Here is a 26,867-nt window from a genome sequence, read left to right as displayed (position 1 = left end):
ACCCAAAGGTTGAACCAGACAAAAACAACATGGATCTAGCATTATGGTATGTACATAACATTAGTTTAAATAGATAAGAGCTGAGACAAAACTGGGGGAGGAGATATTGTGTAAAAGAGTTGGAGTAGTAGCTAAAGTTATGGTCAGTTGAGTTTAGCCTGGGGAGATATTTTGTAATGTATTAAATGGATTTTTAAACTGTATGCAGGGCAGCCAAATGTCTTTTGAAATCCTGGTAAACTGAACTAACTGGTGTTTGCCCTTTAGTGAAATCGTGTTTTTGTTCCACACAGTTCCTCTGTTCATTGATAAGCTGAAACAGAAGTTTCATGATGTTTTAATAATGCATAAAGGGGCAGACTCAATAACGCCTACACTATCTATGAACCTAAGTGTATACAATATGTACTCAAGAACATCCCTACCACATTTTTTGAGCTTTCTAGTCACTCAGAAAGATTACACTAAGTGTACACATAGTCTATACTTTGTGGTAATCTTTATGAATCCCTGTCAATATTTAAAGCTGCAAGAATATCAGTGGTAAAACTAAAATTAGGAGGAAGAAGGTGTGAGTTATGCCAGTGTTGTCTGTTCATTCAGAACGGTGTACACTTAGTGGGTTGTTGAATCACAGGGAAAGTCTGTGATGAACTTTTTTGTGGTTGCATATGCTTAATTTTATATGGAATCAGCAAAAAATGTATTATCATTTGGATATCTTAGTCATCATTAGATTTAAACATTATAAACATGCCATAATCTAGTCTTGTTTTCTAAAATACTAATGCAGATTTCTTGAAAAAGCAACAAGTTGCTGTTAACATATAAATAACCAGGTCATTTGCTTGGTACCTCCTTGACTTAAATTTTTGCTAATTACAAGTCTGGTGTATGCCTCCTATGACAGGAGAAAAATCTAAAAACATTAATAGAGCACTTAACATTTTCTGACATTAGATCATTTGTTCCTAGTATTCATTGCATTTACAGAGAGAACTCTACTTTTCATCTTCTCTGTACTGTAAGTTACACCGATTAGTTTCCAGTGATTTAGTATTGACCAAATCATAAGGCAGTATAGTCTTCTGTTGGTAAAATATACACTGTGGCTAGGAAATTATCAGAAGGTGGCAGAGTATAAGAACTCCACAGCTTCCTGTTTGTGTAAATCTGATGTCTTCTTTCATGCAACCGTACCCAGTATACAACTATTCAGTCACGTTACCTCTGCTCTCAAACCAAGTCTAGTTCAGGTTGTAAAGTTATGTGCAACACTGAAGAAATCCTTACTGATGCCAAGACAAATGTCTCTGTCTTACCGAGGCTATATTAACTTAGTGATACCGTACTTATACACTTTCAGATACATTCTCATTGTAAATTTCTGCACACACTGAGTTCAGGATGCACTGCAGACTAAAATAATAATTACTCCTACAAGACCACAAGTGCACACAACTACATTTAGGATTACTTTAAATCCAGAAAAGGACATGTTTACTCTGGCAACAGCAGACATGCGTTTTTTTATACTAGAAAACATGTTTTCATATATATTTATATGCTTAACTATAAAAGCAAACAACCATGTTCCTCTTAGAACTGGGAGAATTTGGAGACAGTATTACAGTGATACCTATTCACTCTTACAATATTATATTACAGCAAAAAATACTGTGAATTTAAACATGTGCTTCCCTTTCCATTCTAGGCACTATTAGCAGCAACTCTGCAGTAGTGCTATCTCCACTTTCTTGTTTTTTGGTGGCAAACCAGAATTTCTGGCCCACAAGGATGCACTCAAAGCATGTCAGTGTCACACATGGACATCTGCTATCAAAAGTAAATTCTCCTGCGCTTAACAATTGAAAGATAATGCTTGTGGGGTTATCTGTGCCATCAAGAATAAAAAAAAAAAAACACTATGAACAGGCTGTTTTATTTAGTCTGTTTCTGTGGTCATTAAATCACTACAGTCAATGGTTTCATTCTGTTTCAATGTAGCACCAGACAACAAAACAACTTGTGTGGAGCTGCTGTTTATTCTTAGGTTGAAGCCTTTTTAGTTTGCTAATTGGAAAGTGTTCTCCTGAGAACTGCTGGGGTGCGTAAGTGTGTATATACAAAACAATATTACTTGTAGGCTACAGGCATTTCTAGTTGATTCAGCATCACTGATCCATTAACCTTGCTGCTCACTGTTTGTTCTAACGTATTAAGTCATCAGTGACGCAGAATTTTAAAACCTGGCTGCATAACAGTTTAGGCTCATGCCACCAAGCCAACAGTGGGATATAACAGGAGGGTAAAATGATCTTTCTTGTCTTTAAATTTTTTAATCACTAAGGATCTTATTTAATAAAAAAGATTGCATATAATGTTCACAAGAATTCTAAAATGAAATATCTAAACAAGGCTTTCATGGTCTATCTTTTAAGTTTCAAAATGAGGAATGTCTTTAAAAAAAGAAAAAATAAGGAGGAATGTCTTTCAAAATTCCATTCTTTTCTATGTCACAGAAAAACATGGCAAAAATCTAAATCCAAGAGCCAGCAAGCAATTAAATATGATCTGTTTTAGCAACTGTTGCTTTTTTCAAAAAAGTTGGATTACCATTTCAGAAATGCAGTGCAATCAGGATCAAAGTTTGGATCAGAGATGCACAGTTCCAGAATACCAGCAAGTAGTCACAGAATCAGTCATGTAGTCTCTACCTGAAAGTGTTGCTATACTGACTGACATCCTGCTTTTATATACAGAACACAAAGATTGCTTAAACAAATATATAATTCTGGGCAGGTATTAATGAAATGAACTAAACAGCTGTGAGAAGCTTCACTTTCACAAAAACATTTCAGTTAAGCTCCCCTGTACTTGTTTCCCTGTTACAGAGAATGGCATGGGTCAGTTTAACCAAAGCATGCTATAATTAAGCAGAAAGGCAAGACCAGGTACAGACAGCTGGTGATTTTACACAACTTGCCAGTGGACTCTGGAGGATTTAACAACTTGAGTCCTGAAACATGGAGACTGAATGGCCGAAAGATCAGATTTGTATATACCAAGTCTGAGATGTCATTTCTTAGAATATTCCCTTTTCTCCAAGGTATGGCTATCTGTGAGTCTTTTTTTTCCCAGCTTTTGACACTTAGCATTTTGAAGTGCCAACATTTCAGTAGGGAGCCATCACAACATTTTGATGTTTTAAGAAGCAATAAACCTGCTCTTACCTCTTTTACATTAGACAGCAGTGGCAGAAACACACTCCTGGGATAACTGTGTGTTAGGTACAAAATAAGGAGAAGTGTTTTTTTTTTTTTAATGTGGTAGCAATAAATGTGATATAACTTTCCTATCTATGCAAAATGCTACCATACAAACAAGATTAGCATATAAAAATACATTTCCAGATTTCAGGTGGACAAATGCTGCTTTTAGAAAATTGGTATGAGTGTAATTCCAGAGATGTTTGCAGTTCTGCTTTAACACTATCATGTGTGGAGTACAAATGTTAATGTCCACTTCCTACTGTGGGTGATTTCAGTGATGGTAACTCCCACACATCAGTGAAGCATTTGAAGAATATAGTGGACAGAAGGCTTTAAAAAGCTGTGACTGACACGGAGGATACTGCTCTCTGCTACTTTTCAAATTCATGGGTTCGCAAAACTTTACTGATGATCATTTAATCAAAATTACAAATAGCAAAAAACAGTAAATACCTATAAAATTAAGCCCCAAAAAGTTTCTGTAAGAAATGCTACTAAATATAATCATCAAAAGCAGTAGTCAGTTTTATGATATGCTTTTGCTAAGAGTTATGCCTCCCACTGTAAGTGCTGTCCAGCATCCGAGAACCTTGTGGAGAATAAACACTTTTTTAATGAAAGTATGTACTTCACATTTCCTTATGTAGTTTGACATAGGACTGAGAACCTTTAGGTAACAGATGTGAAAGGCCTAGTCATGGGAACATACAGGCTTGTGTGGTGTAAAATAACTTCAGAAATCACCTAAATGTGTTCCTTAACATACCCTTGTTTGCAGTGTGTGTTAACTGCAGTGATTCTAGTACTGTACAGTTGATCTTTGCATCCAGACACAAAAATGTACTTCTTTGTTAAAGTTCAAGACAGACACTTGAAATGTTTATATTTTGCTGACCCATTAAAGAACATACTATTTTACTATGTTGTATTTGAGGCTGTAAGTAGGAGAGATTATTATTAATCATTGATGACATTTGCAAGTTCAAACAAATATAAGTTGATGTTTCAAGCAGTCAAAAGTGGTCAAGTCACTTATGCTGCAGGAGCAAGAGAAATGGACATACGGGTTTGACTGCAGTTAATCTGTGTTGCAGAACAGGCAACTCAATGTGGACACAGGAAAGATATATCAAAGATGGAAAGAAATCAGAGTACAGAACATTAGCCCCAAAGAATGTGGACATAAACAGCAGAAATGCAAAACTCTATCAGCAGAAACCTTATTTTGAAACTGAGTAAGCAATGTCTTAAGTTACATAGGAACAAAGGATTCAGAGGGTTAAATAAAGAACAGTATTAACTTACATAGCCAACAGGAAGAAAGTTTGAGTCTGACAACTGTGTGGTCAGCAACCACCTAATCAACCTGAGCAAAATTTTCCAGTTAAAATAAAAAACAGTTTATTGGCTACTGATAGTCTTAACTGTTAGAATGAATGGATTCTTCGATAAACGCAGGAAACTCCACTGTCAGATGGTCTGGAATGAATGATTTTGAGCAAGAATTGTTGGATCAAAATCTGATTACCAGACCAGAAAAAATGTTTTGTTTGTTCATTAGAGTACTTGTACATACCTTATGCATTTCTTCACACAAATTAGAACCATGTGTTACAAACTATTAAATCTTGTCTGTAATTCTGTCCAAAAGTAAAAAAAAGTCTTCTGTCAGAAGCAAGTACTTATTGACCATAAAAATGCAAAATTATGCCAGATTGTGGTACAGTTTGTGTAACTGTGCATGTACGTATGTGTATGTATATGAGTATGAGTGAAAACTACACGTGAAACTGAAATATATACAATTTCATGAAAGGCATTTATTACCATCACTACACTGTAAGAAAAAATAGACAGTCGGGATGGGATGAGTGCAAGAAAGACTCCCATCTCATTCCCTGCATTTAATATATTCTTATAAAAATAAATATTTTAGGCTATAAATATGACTGTAGTTATGAACAATCAGGTGGTTATTATCCCAAATTTCTAGTACACAAAAACTGCTAGTTGAGGCAAAGCTATGTGATTCAAGTAAATACATCAGTTAAACCAGAACATTTTAACTTGGGTGACCATTTTAGAAATAAACAAAAGAGCAAATTGTTCTTACAGAAGACGCATATGTGCGTAAATAAAGGATTATGATGCTCCAAACAGCACCAGACATCGATAGTGCTTCTGTAAAACTTTTAACAAAATACCTGAAAAGAAGAGTCACTTGCGGGTAATCTTCAGACTGGTATTGTCAATAACTCAGATTACAGTTTTACCAAAACAAATGTAATGCTACTGAAATTCTGAATATGAGCCTGGGTAGAAATGAAAAAACAGAGGACATTGGATTAGCACAACTTGCCCACTTGGATTCTCAAGAGACCAGGTCACAACCTTTGGTGCAAGGGAGTAGGAACGTAAATAATGAGAACCCAGCTCCTTCACTCACTTGTTTTGAGTGGTCTTGTGAACATTCATGATAGTAATCATTTCTCAAGTGACCCCAGCTAAATGCCCTGCAGATGTGCACGGGAGTGTCGCTCCTTCCATATCACAGTGCCACACAGGTGCAGTAGTGTTTGAGCTTGCAAGGCAATATGCCACGATTAATTTGATGGAACTCCACCAGCTGAATGAGGTCTGTGAATTTGGTCTGTCCATCATCCATGGTGAAGTAGGGCTGGCTGTCTTCTTCATACTAGGAACAGGAACAGATAAAATGCATGAGTTTCTGCCCATTAGTTTATTGTAAGGTATTAGAATGGTAATTAACCAAAATAGAAGATCTTTGCAGACATAAATTTTGCATAACAGCTAGTTAAGTGCACACATATGCAAAACTGTATAATTTACTGCAAGACACATTACACCTCACTGACAGAGTTCTGAAAATAGATGCCTTACGTAATACACTGTGCATAGTAAACTTATTCATGTTAGTCTAGTATTATTGCTGTTTCAAATTTCATTTATATAACCCAATGCTTTTTGTTCATAAGTATTATGTTACTTCAATCTGTTTTTATTTTTTGTATTTCACTATATCTGTATTAACAAACAAACAGATAAAGAATAAATTGGACCACTGATGTCATCCATTAAAGTAAAACAGCAAAGAAATCATGTTTATTTTGACTTGTATTAGCCCCATTACTTTATTATTATTATTTTGTAAAATGCTATAACAAGAGATGTTATTATTAAAGAATATGGAAAATGTATCAGTCACAACCCATACGGACATAAGGAAAAGCCTGTAAAATCAGAGAAACTGTGTGCACATATTTTCTAAAATGTCAACCCTGGAGAAGAATTGATGTTACCTGTGCCATGACCATTTTAAATTTGTCTACTGAGACTTGCTTTTGCCTGTCATTTGACTGAACAGAACAGCAAGCTCCCATTCAAGAAGGGCACATGAAAGACATTCAAAAGATGTAAATAAATCAGACAAGAGAGCATTACCCACAAAGAAAGGGGAAGCATAAACAGCTGAAAAAACTAGCAGCAGAAGTATAATTTTGAATCTAAATAAGCAATGCCTAAGCTGCACAGGAGCAAAGGATTCAGAGGGGTATATAATGGACAGTATTAGCTTACGTACCCAACAGGAAGAAAGTTTGAATCTCACAACTGTGTGGTCAGCAACCATCTAACTAACCTAAGCAAAGTTCACCAGTTAAAAACAATTATTGGCTACTGATAGTCTTAACTGTTAGAACAAATGAAAGCTACGATAAATGCAGGAAAATCCACTGTCAGATCATCTGGAATAAATGATTTTGAGCAAGAATTATTTGATTGGACCTCTTGAAACTGTTTGAGGTTGAATCCATTTCGAGATTAAATTTCAGATCATGAAGGAAAACATCTGTTTGCTCCTAGTATATAGCCTTGCACTTGGTTAGAAGGTGCAGATGTAACCAGTCTTAATGTGATCCTTGATGAAGGACCAACAGTGAGGGTAACCATAAGCAGTAGCTGGATCTTTTTCTAAAAATCTCATGGATCAATCACCTTTTTTTTCAGTAATGACCATGTGGTTGTCATCCATGCTTTGATCTCCTTGGATTACTGCAATGCCTTTTTTTTCCCCTGTGGGTACCTACAGATAACTTACACTTATTGCACCTGTATGGCATTTGGCAACCAGAGTGCTAACAGAAACTGAGTCCATCAGAAAGGTTCATGTTTTCTTGTTCTTCAGACTGCATACTGGAAGCCTGCTGGCTTAGAATAATCTGTAAGCTTTTACTGTACATGTAAAATGTTGTACATGGGCTATCCCAACAAACCAAAATGATATCAAGGCTTTGCATGGAATAACACAGTAAATATATGACGACGGAGCCTCACATTGTGTAGAAAAAATGGGCTGCCTCTAAGTACACAGAGGCCCAATATTTCCAAGATGTTCATCATACTGATCACTGTTGCAGTGTCCTTAGCTCTATGGTTATATCCTGCCAAGGATACAACAGCCACCCAGCTTAGAAACCTTCAGGGCACCTTCCACATGCCCAAACTCTCAGGAAGATCAAGCTGAGCTGACTAAAGAAACAAGTCTGGGGTCAAGCTCTTCAGAGTTTTACTGCCACCAAACAGAATCCTCCTCTGAGGCTTTTGAGGAATGTCAGATGGCTTGTCCTATTCCTTTGCTGGGCAAATAAATTCCCTTAGGGTAAACAATTCCATTTATTATTTTTGTTTATTACTGATTCCTTCTTGTTCAGGAAAGTTAAGTTAAAGCTAGGAGTGTGTGTTCTAATGGACTGTCACAAGACTGCACTATACTTTTAAATGTAAAAGTTATTTTCCCTGTCAGTTTAAACGTTGTTTAAAGTAACTGAAAACCATATTTTCTGTGGAGAAATTATGTTTATTTTACTTTGTGGGGCTGGCAACATGTTTTAAAGTGCTTTTTATTGACTTTGTGAAAAAAGTGACTTTAAGACTTTTGTTTTTACTGGCATTTGCTACTTGTTTTCCCCTGAGAAAAGAGGCACCATTTTCAGCATGGAACACCCTGTCAGTACCACAGCTGAGTCAGCTTCTAGTCACAAAAAGAGAAAGTTACGCAAACAGCCTTTCCTGTTACAGCAGGCTAGCAATTTGCTTCAGCCACAGATGGGTGACTGCTTTGGCCAATAGTTGTACCTCAGGCCACTCATCTTTTATCACGGAACCTTCTGGTGTAGCACCTACAGCCAAAGACTGGAGATTAACCATGTCCTCTGCAGCTGTTGGGGTCAATGGGCAAGGAAGACTTACTCCTGTTGATCCTCAGAGCAAGAGAGACTAGGGAAGGCTTCCCATTTTGGCCAGAATGTTGTGCACATCCCTGGCTGCTGCCATTAATAACACTTGTTGGTCCCCTTTTTCCTGTGAAAAAGAAACAGAAAACTAAACGTGTATCATCTACTCCTGAAGTATATTTAGACAGGAGTAGTTTACTGGGTCTGGCTTAGGATTTAATTCAGGCTATTGACCTTTTTGTAAAGTACTTTCTGGTAAAAGAAAGGGGGTTATCTCCTTTCCTGAAGAGGTTCAGGACTCCTAATCTGGACAGAATGAAGAAAGGACAGGTACAGGATTTTCTCCTCAGATTTCTGAATCATGCTCAGAAGAGAGCTCCGTTTCTGAATTTTGCTCTGGGGGAGGTCTCTTTCTCTGCAACTATTTCTAGAACGTGTCAGGGTTTTCAGTGGGAAAACACTGAAGTTTCTCAGTCCCCAAGAAAATACTATGCAGCTGTTACAGAAGGCATTTCCAGGACCTGCCCCCATTCCTTCAGTTCTGTCAGGCTTTAGACGATGTGTGTGTGTGTGTGTGTGTGTGTGTGTGTGTGTGTGTGTGTGTGTGTGTGTGCGTCTGTGTGTGTGTGTGTGTTACTGCCTGCAATTTTCCTGACAGTTGGTTAGCTGCCCCTAGAAAGGTATACAGATGTATAAAATTCTTCAGTCTTTTATGTTTTTATACACTCTTCCAAAACCTGATACACCAGCTACAGCTTCAGTTAATCCTTCTGATGCTAAACACTTAGTTAATTCCATTATTACTATTTCTACTGATGAGAAGATTATGGATAAGTGTGGGGAAAAGGTGTATGCTTCTGCAATTCTACGTTTCAGAATTTTGAGTTGTTAAGCTCATATAAGGTCTGTCTGCAGTTTCTTCTTGTGAGGAGAAATCTGCTTTAAATAATTTACCTTTTTATGTTGTTCAGGTCGCTACTCATTGTATACAGTGTGTGTATCAAAAAGTGTGATGAGAGGGGTATGATGATATAGGGAATCACTAAGATATTTCAGCCCTCCCTTTTCCAAATTTTCCAAGGGATTCTCTAACTCCTCATCCAATTTTGGTAAGAAACAAAATAACAACAGTCTCAATAAAATGCAGAAAGATGTTTAAGGAGAAATGACAAGGGGATTCCAAGAAGAATTCTTCCAGAAAGTCTGAATCTCCATGTGTCTCTTTGGTGACAGAGTTTCAGACAAGTGGGTTCTGAAGATATTTTTTCAAGGTTACAGATGAAAATGGAAGGAAATTCCTCATCCTCCACATCACACTCTAATTTCTACCTGTCCTTCATCACATGCAGTCTCAGGGAGCGACAGAACCAATTTCCCCTTCACAGGTGGGAAAGGGGTTTTATTCAAGGATAATTTTAGTGCCACAGAAAGAAAATGCTTGGAAACCAGCTCTTGGTCTTTCTTTCCTAAACCTGTTTGTGATATCGCCCAAATGCAAAATTATAGCACATCACAACCTGTTTCCTCTTCTTCCTCATTCAAGTTTCCCAGTACACTAGATTTAAAAGATGCTTAATATCACATTCCTATTCATGCAGACTTCAGGCATTTCATATTGTGTGTGTGTGTGTGTGTGTGTGTGTGTGTGTGTGTGTGTGTGTGTGTGTGTGTGTGTGTGTGTGTGTGTGTGTGTGTGTATCACATTATCAGATATCTGTTTTACACTTTGGAATATCCACTGCACAAAGAGTGTTCACAAACTGTCTAGCTCCAGTTACAGCTGACTGCAAGCTACAGGGTACATTTTTCCATATTTAAATGACTTGTTTATCTTTGTAGAGTCTTTTTCAAAGTATCAGGAATCTCTCTCTCTTAGGTGAAAGATCTACACAAGCTGGTACTCCAAGAGAACATTCAAAAGTCTTTCTTGACTCATTCTCAAGGCATCGCAGTTGAAAGAGCTTTTCTTCCACAAGGAAAAATAGATCTATATCTAGATCTATTTCTAAGGTTTTCCACTCAGACTTCAGTCACTGCCAGGGAATTCCTCAGGATTTTGGGTTTCATGGCTTCTGTAATTCTCATGATACCCTGGCAATTCTCCAAATGAGAAACATACACTGGTATCTGAAGTCTCTTTAGTGACAACAATAATAACAGTCGTCTTTTCAGATCCCAGTCCTGGGGGGTTGTCAGAACAGAAATCACTTGGTGAAGACAATGGATATCCCTAAATTCATGTCTCCCCTTTGCCCTCCCTGTTCTCAAGCAGTCAGTTTGCATTGGACTTTGGGGAGCAGACTCAGGAGGGATAAAAAAGTAAGGTGTGTGAGACACCAAGGACAGATGCAAGCACAGAAATATGAGACAATTGCCTTGACCAAGGCTCTCAGCTCCCTGAATCATCTTTAGTCACCAGGACCTCTTCAAGCTGTTACACACAATACCACAGTTATATGGTACTTCAGCAAGCAAGGGAGGAACCAGGTCATACTCCCACTGCAAACTAGCCATGTTAGCTTTGGATATAGCTTCACAGCATAATCTCATTCTACAGGCATCCTACATTACATAAGAGTAAAACTGTGCAGGACAAGGGCAGGCCCTCATGAATGAAAATTAGATCAGAGACCTTGCAAGGTTTGATTAATCTGTCCGGAGTTCCTCAGGTAGACTTTTTTTGCCTCCTCTCCTAAAAGTCAGCTGGCAAGATTCTTCTCCAGGGCTCCATGCAACAATGCATTGAAGATGGATGTCTTACCTTTTCCTTGGACAGGAATGTTTCTGTATGCTTTTCACCCTTTCAACTAATATCCAGGGTATTTCTGAAGATTCAGAAGGAAACTCCAAGGTCATTGTGGTGACTCTCTTCTGGCCCAGGCAGCCGTGGTTCTCCCTTCATTTGGAAATGGTCAGCAGCAATTGCCACAAGCTTCCTTACAGACTGGATCTACTCACATAAGAACAGGGATGTTCGATACAACCCCACATCAATCATCTTCGGTTGACTGCCTGAATGATAGGGTCTTAATTTCCTTTAGACAACTGATTTCTGAGGACTTGCAACATATACTAATGGAGGTAAGAAAGCCTGGTAGTCGAATATTGTATATTAGTAAATCAAAAAGGTTTTCTAGTTGCTGACAACAACATAACCAGCACCATTCAGGGCTAGTTGTTCTTTGGAGTAACTGTCCTATGACATTTTTTATTCCTTTATCAAGGTTCATTTATTGGCCATTTCACAATGTCTGCCCATGAATCCTTCACTTTTAATGCATTCTCATGTCAAAATATCAGAATGTTTTTGAAAGGGGTTTTTGAGGCCTACAAGAAAACTGGTAGCCCTTCCTTGGTATTTTAATTTTGTGTTAGAGAAAGTAACACTTGCTCCATATGATCTAACAACCCGATTGACTTGATGTTCTTAACACGGAAAACAGTTTTACTGACTGCTTTTACATCTGCAAGAAGGGTATCTGAGTTGCAAGTTCTTATGTTAACTCAGCACTATCTCATTTTCCACAGGGACAATATTTCTTTGAGAACTAATCCTTCTTTTATGCCTAACATATCCACATTTACTTTAAGTCAATACCTCCATCTTCATGCTTTACTTCCTGAAGCTAAAAATGAGGAAGAAAGGATATTTCATACTTTGGATGTCCACAGTCAGTTCAGGTAGTGTCTTGACAGAGTTAAATCTTTCAGCTCCTTGGATCAATTTGTCATTTCTTGTGAAGATAAGAAAAAAACGCAACCTATGTCAAAACAGACCATTTCTAAATGACTGTATGAGGCTATTACCTTTTGTTATACTCACCAAAACAAATAACTCCAGGCAGGGTTAAGGCACACTACATTGTTTTCATCTACAGCTTTTCGGAAAGGGTTGGAGTCTAAAAGCATTTACAAATTCATAGATTGTTACTAGACTAATGACCCAGAGGGGTTTTCTAAGGCTAGCCAAATTTTCCTGAAAGAATAATGATGTCCTATATCCAAAAAGGACATTGAGGGCCAGGCAGTTATAAGCTACCTCTGTCAATAAGGGACATGGGTGCCAAGCCTGGTGTAAATTTCCTATTCATCATCCACTGGTCTAGGTTGTGCTCAAACTGGGTAACAGACAAACTCAGTTTCACAATGATGGAAAGCCTGTTCCATAGGGGGTCAGTCTCTGGGACACATCTCTCTCTCCAGCATGTTCTGTTTAAGCCGCAGACAAAATTCAGGTCCTTATACCTTGTACTTCTAGTACTATTTGACTTATGAATATGTAGGAGATTCGTAAGTGTGGGGTTTGCGGATGCTTGGTAAGCTGGGCTTAGATCACCCCTCAACAATCAACAGGAGACTAACTAGAGGGAAAGGGCTTGTGCTCTACATAAGGCAGGTTTGTTACACCTTGTATTCTAGAAACAGCAACTTGGTCCTCTGTACATACTTTTACAAAGCACCACCAGCATGACTTCTTCTCTAGGTCTACATCATGCTTTGCTAGGACCACTCTTCAGGGGCTCCTGGACTCTTCTTGTTCCACCACCCACATATAGTAAGCCAGGATAATCTACTCATATAGCTAAGGCTACTACAGCTGTGATCTAAATGGCAAACACATTACAGTTGTGTAAGAAAACTTACCATAACAGTAAATGTTTGAATGATCACTGTAGCACTAGCTGCTCCCTCCGTCCACCCTCTTGTTTTTTGGGGGGCATTGTTTATGCCAGGATATGAGAATTTATTTTTTGTTATTCCTGGCATTATCCTTTCAGGACTCAGCCTTCCTCTCTCTGTTGATATGAAAGCTCTGAATTACTGTCTCCCATACCTGCTTTTTCAATCAGCTCAGCTTGAACTGACTGATAGTTTGAGCACATGGAAGGTGCCCTGAAGCTTTGGAAGATGGATGGCTATTATATCTAATGCAGGATATAATCCATTTAGCTAAGGCTACTGCAGCAGTGATCATTCATACATCTTCTGTTAAGGCAAGTTTACTTACAAAGCTGCACTGTCCATTTGGGGGAAAAAGCTTCCACCTTACTTTTATGACAAAAAGTGCTTTTATTGCCCATCACATAACTTTTAGTAACTTTTAAACAGGAATGTTCCTTTTTTTACTTTTGTGGAAAAAATGTTGTTAAAACTAATTTAAAACTACTATTGTTTTCAGTAAAAGTAGTATTTTTACTTCTGGGGGCTGAGGTAAGTGTTTAAAGTGTTCATCACTGTGTTTTTTGGAAGAAAAAGTGAGTTTTTTTTTTTTTTTTACTAATTATCTATTTTACAGACTACTGCTGACAGACATCATCAGTAATTAGGCATCTTTTTTGGCTTTGCCATGAAGCAACCTACCAGTTCCTCAGTTCTTCCTTCTACCAGCCACAAAAAGAAGAAAAATTAATAAAGACCCACTGCTACCTGCTAAAATTCCTCAACCACAGATAGGTGACTCTGCTGTGGCAGTTCTGGTTTCTCAGACCATTCATTATTTTCCTTCACTCCATCCAGTGTAGTTACTACATGCACTGTGTACCAGGGATTAGATTTGTCCTCTGTGGCTACTGGAGTGCCCTTCATGGGCAAGAGAGAACTAATTGCTAGTCTTGGGAGAAGGAGCAGGGAATTCTTTTCTGCCTAGCCAGAATATATCACCTGCCCCCAGAAAGGTTTTCCTTATAGAAGTAGGTCTGGTTCTTAAGAAATTACTGTAAAAAAGAAGCAAAAATGTCTTCTCCTGTCTCTGTTATTATGAACAAGAGTGATTTCTTGATAACAGAAAAAGGGATTCTTTATTTTCTAAAGAGGTTCAAGATTTTCCCTTTTACTTGATTAACAGGTGCAGATGTAACCAATCTTAATGTGGTCCTTGATGAATGTGAAAGGACAACACCTGTGTTTTCTCCTCAGATTTTTGATTCAGATTCTGAGAAAAGGGTGGCTTCTTCCAGATCCTCTGAAGGATTCTCTTTTACTGAAACTATTTCCAGAATGAATCAGCTGTCTCAGTGGTAATGTAATGACATTTCACGATCTCTGAAGAAGTATTATGATGTATTGCAACTGGATTTTTCTGAACCTAAACCTATCCCATTCTCTCCTGTTCTTTGAGCACTGGAGGATGTATTTGTGACAACCTGTAACTTGCCTGAAAGACAAACTGCTACTTCCAAGAAAGCAGATAGATATGTAAAATTCTTCAATTTTACAAGTTTTTGTATATTAATCCCAGATTAGATCTAGCTGTTTTTTCCCTCTGGTACACTCATCTTCTACTAAACATCTGTTTAAACCCAATCCTTCCCCTGCTGACAAGAATGAGAAAGCTTAGAAAAAAGTGCATTCTTCTGAAACATTTAATTTTAGAATTCTCAACTATCAGGCTCATTTGTTATAGTTTATGCTTGTTCTTTTGAGAACATGAGAAATATTATAGAATCTGTTTCATCTTCTGAAGAAAATATTTATTAACACAATTGCTTCTGTCTCAAGTGACTAAATGTGTGTGACTAAATGTGCTTATATTTCTACTAATGCCACTGGAACTGTTATGAGGATGTCTTCTTGATTGCATTCTCAAAATCTTCCCAAGGATGTCAAAGCTGAAATTTTGAATTCTCCCTTAGAGATTTATTTTTTGAACTCTCTACTGCAAGGGTCCTTAAAAAGTGTGATGAGAGAGGTAAGCTGATTCAGGAAATTTCAGATTTTTTTTAGCTTCTCTTCTTTCTCCAGCTTTACAAGGTGTTTAATGAGACTTCTACAACCTTTGCCAAAAAACAAAAAACAAAATAAGCAAACATAGCAAGCTCCTGGTAAGCAAACATTTAAAAAAATGATGTCAGGGAGGTTCCAAAAATAGAAGGAAAGAGGACCAGCCCCCAAACTAAGGCACTCATCATTCTGACTTGAGGTTTTTAACATGGAAAATAATATTTCTGACTGCTCTAACCTCTGCAAAAAGTATCTTGAGTTACAAAGCCTTATGGTAGGGTCAGCTTTATCACATTGTCCTTCAGAACTAATCCACCATTTATAGCTAAAGTGGTATTAGAATTTACTTTAAGCTAAGCTATCCAAATCCTCATCTTCTTTCCAGAACCTAAAAACAAGGAAGAAAGGACACCCCTTATACGCTGGATGTCCACAGACAGCTCAGGTTTTATACTGACTGAATAAAATCAGTTAGAAAACCTGACCAGTTGCTTCATGTGAATGCAAAAACAAAGGACAATCTGTGTGAAAGTAGAAGATTTCCAAATATTTGTCTATTACCTTCTGTCATATTCACCACAACAAGGTGCTTCCAGGCAGGATTGAGGCTCATTCTACCAGAGCCTTGGCTTCATACATTGCATTTTGGAAAGGGATGAATTCTAGAAGTATTCCCTGGAGTTCTGAGTATAGCTCTATAAAGCAATGTAGTATTTTTCTTTGGGGTCTGGAAAAACTAGATTAATCTTCCAGGTCTACGACAGGCTTTGCTAGGTCCATTCTCTAAGGGGTCCTGGCCACTTACTCTTCCTGCTCCCATTCAGGGTAAGCTATGAGAATCTACCCATACAGCCAGGCTACTGATGAACACAGTACAGTTGTGTAAGTAAACTTACAATAACAGCAGAAGAATGAAGGATCAGCTGCAGTAGCTACTCCCTCCTTATTTTACTATGTTTTTGTTGACAGGGTGAGGACTTCTAACTTTAGTTTCCAAGCATTGACATTTTCAGGCCACTTTTGCAAGAAATGTCTGAAGAGCTATGCACCCAAACCACTCTTGTACTTCAAATCAGCTCAAATGAATGATAGCTTGGCCACGTGGAAGGTGCCCTTGAAGCTTTGGAAGCTGGCAGTCTGTTACATGGTGTGCAGGATATTACCCATGTAGTTAAGGCTACTGCAGTAGAGATCATTTGAACATCTTCTATTATGGTAAGCTTATTTACACAACTGTATTCTTTGTAATGCTACATTTCAAAGTTTTGGGAATGTTACATATTAACACAGACACAATTTGCCTGGCACATTATTTTGGAAGGACATTTATGGCATGAATGTTTTGGCCAGAAGAGTAACAATCTTCTACGGAATTACAGTGCTGAAACTGTCAGAGATGTAGGCAGTATAATGAATATAGTTTATAGCTGAACACATATGTGGCCTGAAATGTGCTTGAAGCAACCTGCACATTTCCACAGAGAGAAAAAAAGAAGGAATATAAAAATACTTTATTTTTGGTCATTGAGGGGTAAATGTAAAAACATGTTTTCATTTTGAATTAGTTTTCTTGCATATTTCCACACTGAAAAAAGACAAAGAATATATAATAAAATCTTTCATTTTTGGTCATTAAGGGGTAAATGTAAGACAATTTTTCATTTTGATTAGTTCTCCAACAAATGGATGTTGGGTAGTAAAAAGTATTTTTTTTTTTTTGTGTGTATCAGTTTTATTGCTGTGGACAATCTCCTTGGTTGATCATTGACAGCAACTGTGGGTTGCAGTGCTTTTAGGCCTAAATGATGCAGTTTTTTCCCCAGACCTACTGGTATCCTTGTACATTTCCAAAATATTACATTCTCACCATGCTTCTGTATTGTGCAGTCTTTTCCTGCCTTGACTCCACTGATGCTGTTTGTGTCACCACTCCTAGATCATGCTGTATTTATCCCCATCAGTTTCACATCATCTAAAAATCAATTACAGTCCTTTGACAATGAAGTCCAGTATTTATCAGTCTATGTCTCCTCTTTACCTGATTGCCATCTATGTCTCCTCTTTACCTGATTGTCATCCATGTTTACATTTTGGCTACACAGCTCAACTGATATAACAGCTGTAATGGCAGCAAATGGGGGAAACCAGAAGAAGCTGAAAATTTAGATAAAAGGAGAACATAGTGGAATAGGTTAACAGCTTTAGTATCTGGGAGGGAAGGGTGATTGAGGAGAAGGGAAGTTGAATGAGGAGGTCAAAACTAGAAACAGAGGTGTTGCAGCCAACTGGCAGTGTGTGTCAGGTGTAGAATATGACAGAAGAATGCTAAAGAAGCTTTAAAGTAAGTTGTGCAAAACAGTGGTGAGACCATTACTTGAGCAGTAAAGGCAGAGCAGCTAAGGAAGCTAGAGGTGATAAAGACGAAATGCCTGAGACAGGTAGTACAATGCACACTGTGGGACAGGCAAAGAAATGAGGACATAAGAGCAGAAGTCAAAGTAGTTACAACTGGAGAAAAGTTCAAAGAGAACAGATTACGGAGGTCCAGGCACATGTGCAGAAAAGCAGAAGACAATCTGGTTGAGAAGATTTGAAACAGGCATAAAAGGCAAGAGAAAAAAATGGCATCCAGCAAAGCTGTGGATGGATTGTGTGAGAGAAGACCTGCGACAGTCAGGCATGAGTGTTGAAGAAGGCAGGAGAGTGGCACTTAATAGAGAAAGATGGTGACAGTTGACACAACATCATGACGCCATGATGAAAATGGGAAAAAGGGGATGATGATGATATCCAGTTAAAACTGTTTTGCAAAAGTGATCCATCAGTTTCCCATAGAAAATGTTGGTGTACAAGTCAAAGTACTGTCATGTCCATAAATCCAATGTCCAGTAAATACCCATCACTAATTTCTCCCCCTGTTATTTGGCTGATATACTTTTCAATAAGGAAACTCTTCAGCACTTCAAGAAAAAGTAAGAAATGTTCCCAAATGTTCTTGCACAACTGCCTTTACACAGCTTAAATATGATTTCAGGCCTCCTCCCAAAATAGATTATAAACTAGTGGGATTAACGAGATCAACAGAAAGTAAAATACATTTCAAACATGAAATACGCCCATGGACATCACAGTGGTGCAATGGTTATAATTACTGCCTGCTATGGCCCTTCTAACCCGGGCTAGTAATCAAGAAGCCTCAGTCCTCACCAATGACACTGGTAAGAGGCAGTCACTAAAAACAGGAATGAATTTAAACATTATTTTCAGATGCAGCTCTCTGCATCAAGCACAATTTCCCCCATGAGCACACAGGGAACATGCTTCAGACCTGGGACTGGACTGTCTCTCCAGATCTCAAAAAAGCCTCACTTTGGAGCACTGCGTCCCTGTTCCAAGTAGCTGACACACCCACACCTGGATATTTGATTATTTACACATACATACTCCTGGGAAAGGCTGGTACAGATTTACTAACTGCCCAGACTATAAGGTAACTGCACTGCCACTAGTCAACCACCCTCAAGCTCTTACAAAAATATTCAATTATACAGAGTACAATCAATACTAGCATAAATTGCAGAGTGCAACCAAAGCAGCCAGACTTTTTGGATTGGCCAAAGCATCACTAAAATAAGCACATGTGTTCTCAAGACATTAAAAGTATTCTCTAAAGACCAGCCACAAGGAAAGGTATAAAACATTTAACAATAAATAATAACCTAGAAAGCATGTGAATACTAAACATCCAAGTACAATAAACACCAGAGTTTTAATCACAGGAGAAATAAAAATAACACAGCTGGACAGATTCAAAGAAATGCAGAAAAACACTACTTAACTAATCTCACTGTATTTCCTGACTATCTAAAGTCTAACTTAATTAATACAGCAAGACAAGATTAGATTCTGAGATGCTTACTTCCACAAGGCAAGGTGATGAGCTTCCAACTAAACTGAATTCAACTAACTGAACTGACTGTGATAACTGTCATAGATCTTTATACCAGGTTCCAAAGAAAACAAAACTAAACAAGCTGCTGTGTGACTTCCATCCTGTCAGGGCTGGTTATAGAATGACATCACATCTGATCACCTGACTCTGGTACAATACACGCTCACAGATTTGCTAAGATCTGTTGCAGTATTTGAAAGTTATAGAACAATTTCAAAAACTTCTACTCTTCTCTTCCAGAATCTTTGTTTAAACATATACATTTAATCAGTTATAACAACAGCGTTGATACATTTTTAACAAAAGCAACTGTATAAGTCAGTGTGACAGTCAAATGACACAAAATTATTTACAAAACTCCAGCTAACTATGCTGGTATATGTTACACATGCACTGCCCCACTCTTCCTGACACCGATGGCAATACCTCACATCGTCACACTGCCTCACAGTGCTTGGTTCTTCAGTAGGGGCCATTCTGCACTTACTCTTCATGTAAAACCATTTGTCTGCATGGGAGTTTGCCAGTTGCTCTGGTCTCTTCTATGTCCCAAAGACATTCCATAAGTGAACTGGCTTTCCTCAAAATTGACCATAGGCTGTGTGCACACTTGTGTGTATGTGTGTGTGTGTGTGTGTGTGTGTGTGTGTGTGTGTGTGTGTGTGTGTGTGTGTGTGTGTGTGTGTGTGTGTGTATTAGGCAGTACTGGAGCCTTGTCCAGGACTAGTTTTTCTGCTTTGTTCACAGTGAGTGTTGGGTTAAGCTTTAGCTCTATCATGAAATGGATTAACCTGGCAACTGGAAAGTGAATGAATGACTATTCAATCTCCTTTTCCATGGCTTCATTCTCCCCAGCATATTCAATTTCTATACAGACCCACCACATTGCATTTATCCTCAGCACAATATCCCTCACAAAACCCACCACATTGTATTTATCCTCAGCATAACACCTCTTTGTGTTGCACACACAAAAACATATGTGGCTCTTTCCCATAGTAGTTCTGTCTGGGACACAGTATATACAGCAACAACACCCTCCTTGTTCTCATAGTCATCATACTAAATGTAAGCCCCTCCCTTGAAACAGTCCTTTCTAGACAATATACATAGCAATGAAACAAATGACATTATTGCCATCCCAAACTGTTCTTTCAGCTCCCTTTAGGTAGCCATTTGCCAGCACTGTCTTAATATGTCTGAGCTATAAAATGTACTGCTTCCAAAAAACAATGTGCAGAAGACTATACAGATAAACAGGTTTACGTTATTTACATAATGCTGCTGAGCTGGTATGCTACACTGCATTGCTGCACAGGCACATCCATTCTAGAAATACCACTAACACAGTTTAGTGGACAAGACAGAGAAGAGTAACTGGCCACAATGTTATTCACATGACTAGCCTGATAGTAAACTAGTCAATACTATCCTATACATGCATGTCTTCCCCTGTTAGAAGGTAGAGATAGAAAATTGCAGGTAACATCTACACTACCTGTATACCCAAATCTTTTGGCATAAAGCTGTTTGTGTTTTGTAATAGATACCAGCTTCCTAAATTGTAGAGATTAAGAGTTTAAGAGGTACATGCACATTTTGTACATTGGTGAGCAGTGCCAATGGTTCAACAGATAACGCACTTGCTTTTGGTGTTGGGATATCAGAATGCTGTGAGATTTATTCCCACACCAGGTACTTGGATTAGTTTCTCAATAATGACACTGCAGTGCAGCAAAAGGGGGTGCTGCTCTCCTGAGTGTGTCGTACTTCAGATGAGACAATAAACCAAGACCCCATCTGGCTGAGTTGGTTGTAGCCCAGGTAGATCCCACTGCACATATGGAAAAGTTTAGTGCAAGTTCCCTGGTACCCTGGACAAATTTTCCCTAGTCAGTATAAATACCACCTTGGGTCACCCCTGAAAAGAGGACACCAACTAACAATAATTACTTAAAAAATAAACTCTGCCAAAGTTAATGCTGGTGGAAATGAGCATGGATATGCACTGTTCTTTGGATCATTGCACTTTGTATTCAATGCAAATCACAAGCATGCATTATGCATCTGTAGAAGTAATGGAGTTAATATTTTATTGTGTGGGTGAAAATATTTGATATGAATTTTTATTCCTAGTAAAAAAGACAAACTAAATGGATCAAAATTGCTGTGCACTTGCTAAATAAGAAAAAACAAGATGTGTGCTTACAAATACGAATGCTTCACATCAGAAAATTGATAACAGGAAGCACAGGGTTGCTTAAGCTGAAAGGACACATCTTAATTGGTTCATCTGCATGCATACTAATTGCAATTTTTTTTCAAACATACAACTGAAATGTCTGGATTTATTTAATTACAGAGGGATGATGGATTCTCAAGCATATGAGTCTAATGCAGTCTCTGCCCTATTAAACATTCAGCAGGACTCACTTCAAGGATGCAGTAATCCATGTATCAGAAGTTGAAAACAATTTTGATTAGTAAGAGAGAAAGCTCTGTGTCCTGAAGACTTCAGTTGCCTATTAGGACTCCAATTCAATGTCCCTCTCTGAGTAATCGGGATAAGATTTGCATTAACTGCATTAGTGAAGTGACCAAAGTAAAACATATTTATGAGTTAAGAACCTGAAGAAAAATACACTAGGGGTTGTATTCAGTTGTTAAGACAATAGATTTCTATAATGCAGTAGACTGAGCCTTTCTCAAACCACAGAAAAGTTCTTGAGTTTCATTTTGATGTGAGAAAACTGCTTTGGGCCTCTTCATACACAGATAAAAGGCATGTATTGCACAGTTACAAAAGCACACTTTGTCCCAGCCTTGTGAACGTTTGAAATAATCAAGGTTTTTCTTGGTATGTTATTCTTTCACAATTTTTATTTCTACATGTATTTTATTCCTACACAGGTATGTTTCTACAAACATCTATCTATATATTAATTAAAAAGATGAAATGCTATCAGTTGACAACACTGACAGTGAGTGTGACTACAAATTATAGGATAAAGCAAAACATGAATTTGGAGTGTAGTGCTTTTCACTACCAAACAGTTGCTGTCTGCTGCTGTGACCACATCACGAAACCAAACACATCTTACTTATATACATCTAGCAACACATTGCACAACTGAATGTACATTAAATGGGAAGGGGCTTTGCCCCCCACCCAAGTATATCTATGTAATGCAGCTTATGACTAATGAACATATAGTCCTGTTAGGTAAGTTGGCTCTTATTGCAGAAGGAGTTTGTGCATGGAAAAGAGGTTCTAGGGAGTGTGTTGCAGTAAAGGATAAGACATTTCTATAATCTCCCAGAGAAGCCTGGACATCTTCTACTATGAATTCAGAAAGGAGGAGGGTGTTTGAAAGCACGTTTGGACTAGTGCTAGAGACTGCATTTTTTCTTTGTGGGACTAACAGAAAAGGTCCATTACATACTTTCTGTTGCTTCAAATGTATATACAAAAACAGTCTACGTTATTATTGTTCTATAGACTGGTGATATCTGCTGTATTACTGTATACCATTATATGTGCGGTAATACTGGAAACCACTGGAGATTCTGTCTTATGTTTTTAATACTCGACTTACAGCAAATTACCAGTTTGAAAATGAAAAGTAAGAATAGTTGCTAAATTGAGCCGTATCACCTCAAAAAGTCTCTCAAAAGAAAATAATGTCTTATAGTCTGTAGTCCTTTTCTGGTCAATAAAATCTGAGACAAAGTTTTTGATACCTGACTTTACTCCCTAAAGTCCCCAGCATGCGCATCTCCAATGTACTTTCTCTCTGTTCCAGAAAGACCAATGTCTCTAGTACTCAGTTTCACACTGCACAGGCTCCTGTCTATCTCTGCTCAGTACTTCCTCTAATTCTCTTCCAGACAGGCCCATATAACTTTTTGCCCCCACCCCAACAGTTTGTGACCCTCTCTTTTTTTTAAAAGGGAATGTCCTCCTCCACTCAAGGCAGGTGTAGTTCCTCCTCCCAGCCTGCCCTAAAACTGCAGCTCCACATATCCCACCCACAGTTTTCACTAGGGTGCATTATACCACATCACGGCTCCCACTTCAGGTCTTTGGGAGCATCACTGCCCATTCAGATCCCACCTTAGCTGGATCACAGATTCCTTGTTACAGAGTTAGTCTTCCTGTTGTCCTTTGGCAGCATGTCCCAGTTGGAACCAGGTATAACATTAAGTTCACAAAATGCTACCTACAGATCTCAGTGGCATGAACTCTCAATCTGTTACTGGGATGAACTTTGGCTTAGTGCATTCCTTTTCTGAGCTTCAATTTCTTTGTGGTGGTCTACACCTTCTTCAGATACTCAGATCAACATCTGCAACTGTCAGTTCAAGCTGGTTCACTGGGTTTAATGCATTTTGTATGTCTTCACATGTCTCAGTATTCAGTTTCTGCTGCTCTGCTACTTCTTTGTATACTGTATATAGTGCCTTATTCAATGCAGCCTTGATTTAATTATGTGTGGCTAGAGGCATACAGCTATCATGTAAAATTGTATTTATGGTGGTGTGTTCTCACTGCCACTTTAATTTTCCTCTTCTCTCTCCAGTTGACTGCATTTCTGATCAATCATATCAATCCATCTTTTTAGTTTTGCTACTTTGGGCTTAAGGACTATCATTACAGTTTTCAGAATTTCCCACTAAATCGTTGTTATGTTTGGCCATGAATTCCATGACTTCAGGTGGCTTTCAAACTCTTGCCTCTTTCTACAACCTGTGTTTCAGTCACCACCTTACCTACTGAGACTTTCCTTTCCTTGTGTGAATTTAATATACGTGTCAATCATTTTGCCACATTACATTCTCTTTTTGTCATGTAGCACATTTAGAAAGTTTTTTTTAATAATTTTTGCTCCAGTTCTGGGATGTGTTCACTAAAGGAAAACTCTACCCTTTCCTACAGTTTAACTCAATCAATAGATTTCTTTCGCCCTACAATATGGTTCCAGTATTGTGTAGGTACCAAAAAAACCTGCTTGTACTTTTTAAAACTTTCATTCCCTTGCCTTGTAATCAAAGGAAGGGAAGGTCTACCTATTTTTTTTTAAACTTACCTTCTCACATACTTTGCAGAGGAGTTTTTCTCCACCTGCATGGCATACAACACAGATAAATCTGTAGTTTACCCTGTTAGGTACTGCTATCAATCTTAGATGGACAATTAATCCTGCTAACGCCGGGAGTACAGCAGCTGCTATTAAAAAAAAAACATGAAACTGTTTATCACTGTTTTTATTACAGTGGAGAAAAGAATTTAACACTTCCTCTGTAACAAAGCAATTAAATCAGGCAGGGGCTTAAAGGCAGTTGTCACCTTGTCTGACAAATTTACATAAGCAGCATTACAGTATTGAAATGCTAAGCTTTAAATGTTGGTTATTTACAACAGTTTATATGTTAACATAACCTAAATGTAGTACCAAAGATTTCTGTGACATTCAGAGAAAAGTTAGAAAATACCCCCCTCCCATACACACAGGACAGAACTACAAAAAGTGAGAGAGGTGGCAGCTCTATCAACTAGGTGCACTGATACTGTTCATAAAAAGGTATTTTATGCTTTCTTGTGAAATACTTCCAAAGGGGGGTGCATACCTGGTGCACACAGATCCACTGTAAGAGACTCCCACTGACTGAGTCAGTCCTTACAGTGGTAGAGTGCATGAGGACTTTCTAGTCCACAAAAGAAAATGTGATCATTGATGACAACCATAATATATAGCTGAATTTACTTTAACATACACCTTCTATGTGCCCTTGCATTAAAAACATTAAGAAAAGGGAATCAGAAGTACTTTGTGTTTAAATGCATGTCTGTGCATGCTTGTGTGTGTATGGATCTACTTTAGTTTATCGAATTAACACATAACCAAAATTTACAATATCGAGATGATAACATTGGAAAGTTACAAGAGCAAAGTGCAGAAGATCAGAACACTGAAGATCGGACTAGGTATATATTCTAAACACGGGATGTGGTACAGTCAGGATCAGGAAGTCTACCTTTTCCGTCACTTTAGTGAGATCTTGGAGTTGGTATATGTAATTTACAGGTATTAGAAATTTCTTTTATATTTTTGCAGAGAGCAAGCCCCCTGCACTCCCAGATTCCCTGCAAATTATATATACTAACTCCGAGATTGTACTACAGTGAGGAAAAGGGTAGATTTCCTGATCCTGACTAAACTGCGATCTGCATTTAAAATATATACATAATTCAATCTTCTATGTTCCGATCTTCTGCACTCTCTTTCTTGTAACCTTTCAATGTTATAGTCTCAATGCTGTAAATTTCGGTTATGTGTTAATTCGAAAAACCAAAGTAGATCCTATACAGATATATATATATATATATATATATATATATATATATTTATAGTATGTATGTATGTATGTGTGTACATGTGTATTGATAAGTACGTGTGTAGCACACACCTTACATGTATGTACAAAAACATATGGGTGTGTGTATAAGGGATAAATAGATTATATGCCTGTGTGTGCACTTCATGTCCATTAAATAAAAAAATCAACATGGAAATTGAGTAACTGCATGTGTGTACACACAAACAATATATATATATATATATATATATATATATATATATATATATATATATATATATAAAATATATGTATGTAGCATGTTTATACTAAATGTGAGATACAGTACAGTGTAAATACATCTAGAGAGAAATATGCAATAGGTATTTTTGCAAGTAGTCACACATGCACTGACATATGGATATGCATGTATGTGTGCGTGTTGCACACAAATATATACACACAGACAGGGTGAGTGCATCCATTTGTGTATTACACAGCTGTCATCATACAAATCAACCTCCTTTTTCCTACTTTCTACATGTCCCAAGTTATCTTCATCATACTAGTTATTAAGGCTCCACTGTAATGCTTGTTCCACTCAAAAATTTGTAAGGTTAATATGTTTTTGTACTACCTTAGGACAAAAGTGATGTAAACATAATTATCCCACCACTCTATTCTTTTACGATGCCATATAACATTCGCTTGCTGATTCCTAGTCATTTAGAGAATAGTAACATCTTACAGTGCTGTGCGTTGTGCAATATGGGTGTATACAATTTGTTATTCATAATAAAGTTAACATAGTAGAATTAAGCATTATTAATGAATACATTCTAGTAAATGATGTGTAATGTTTTACTTATTCACTGTCACACCTTAGCTTTGTGTTGTATGTGTAATCTTTGTCAATGTCTTTGTGGCAGTATTTTTTTCCTTTGTATTACTAAGTGCATTAATTATTATTATACAACGACCCCCCCCATTAATATTTAAAAACGTGCACGCTGATTGGTCAGCATGCACGTTGTAAATCAGTTATAGTAATGGAAAAAGGTCTGGTCGCCCGGACTTTTTCCATTACTATAACTCTTTTTTAAGCAACGAAGAATGCAAGATCTCCGTTGCTTCATACTGTCTCGCTATGTTAAATGAGTTTAACATAGCGAGACAGATTTAAAAAAAGCAACGGAGATTCTCCATTGCTTTTTTAAAGCTGTCTCGCTATGTTAAACCTATTTAACATAGAGAAACAGTTTGTAAAAAGCAACAGAGATCTTGCTTTCTCCGTTGCTTTTGCCCACAGCTCTG

General features: G+C 37.7%; 1 protein-coding gene across 2 annotated transcripts in view; it reads right to left on the bottom strand.

Annotated features, from left to right (window-relative positions):
* Positions 1-565: 565 nt before the first annotated feature.
* Positions 566-26,867, bottom strand: part of GRB7 (growth factor receptor bound protein 7) — a 2,830,640-nt gene continuing 2,804,338 nt past the window's right edge. For both annotated transcript variants that reach the window (XM_044072739.1, XM_044072740.1), the window contains one exon: positions 566-5,967. In XM_044072739.1, coding sequence (XP_043928674.1) covers positions 5,821-5,967 — 147 coding nt within the window. In that variant the 3' untranslated portion in view covers positions 566-5,820. The remainder of the gene's footprint in view (positions 5,968-26,867) is intronic.

This window comes from Protopterus annectens, chromosome 5.part0, assembly GCF_019279795.1.
Source record: "Protopterus annectens isolate FY-2018-M chromosome 5.part0, PAN1.0, whole genome shotgun sequence".
Classification (NCBI taxonomy): domain Eukaryota; kingdom Metazoa; phylum Chordata; order Ceratodontiformes; family Protopteridae; genus Protopterus; species Protopterus annectens.
The sequence above is the reverse complement of the archived record's forward strand: the minus strand, read 5'-3'. Positions and strand labels throughout refer to the sequence as shown.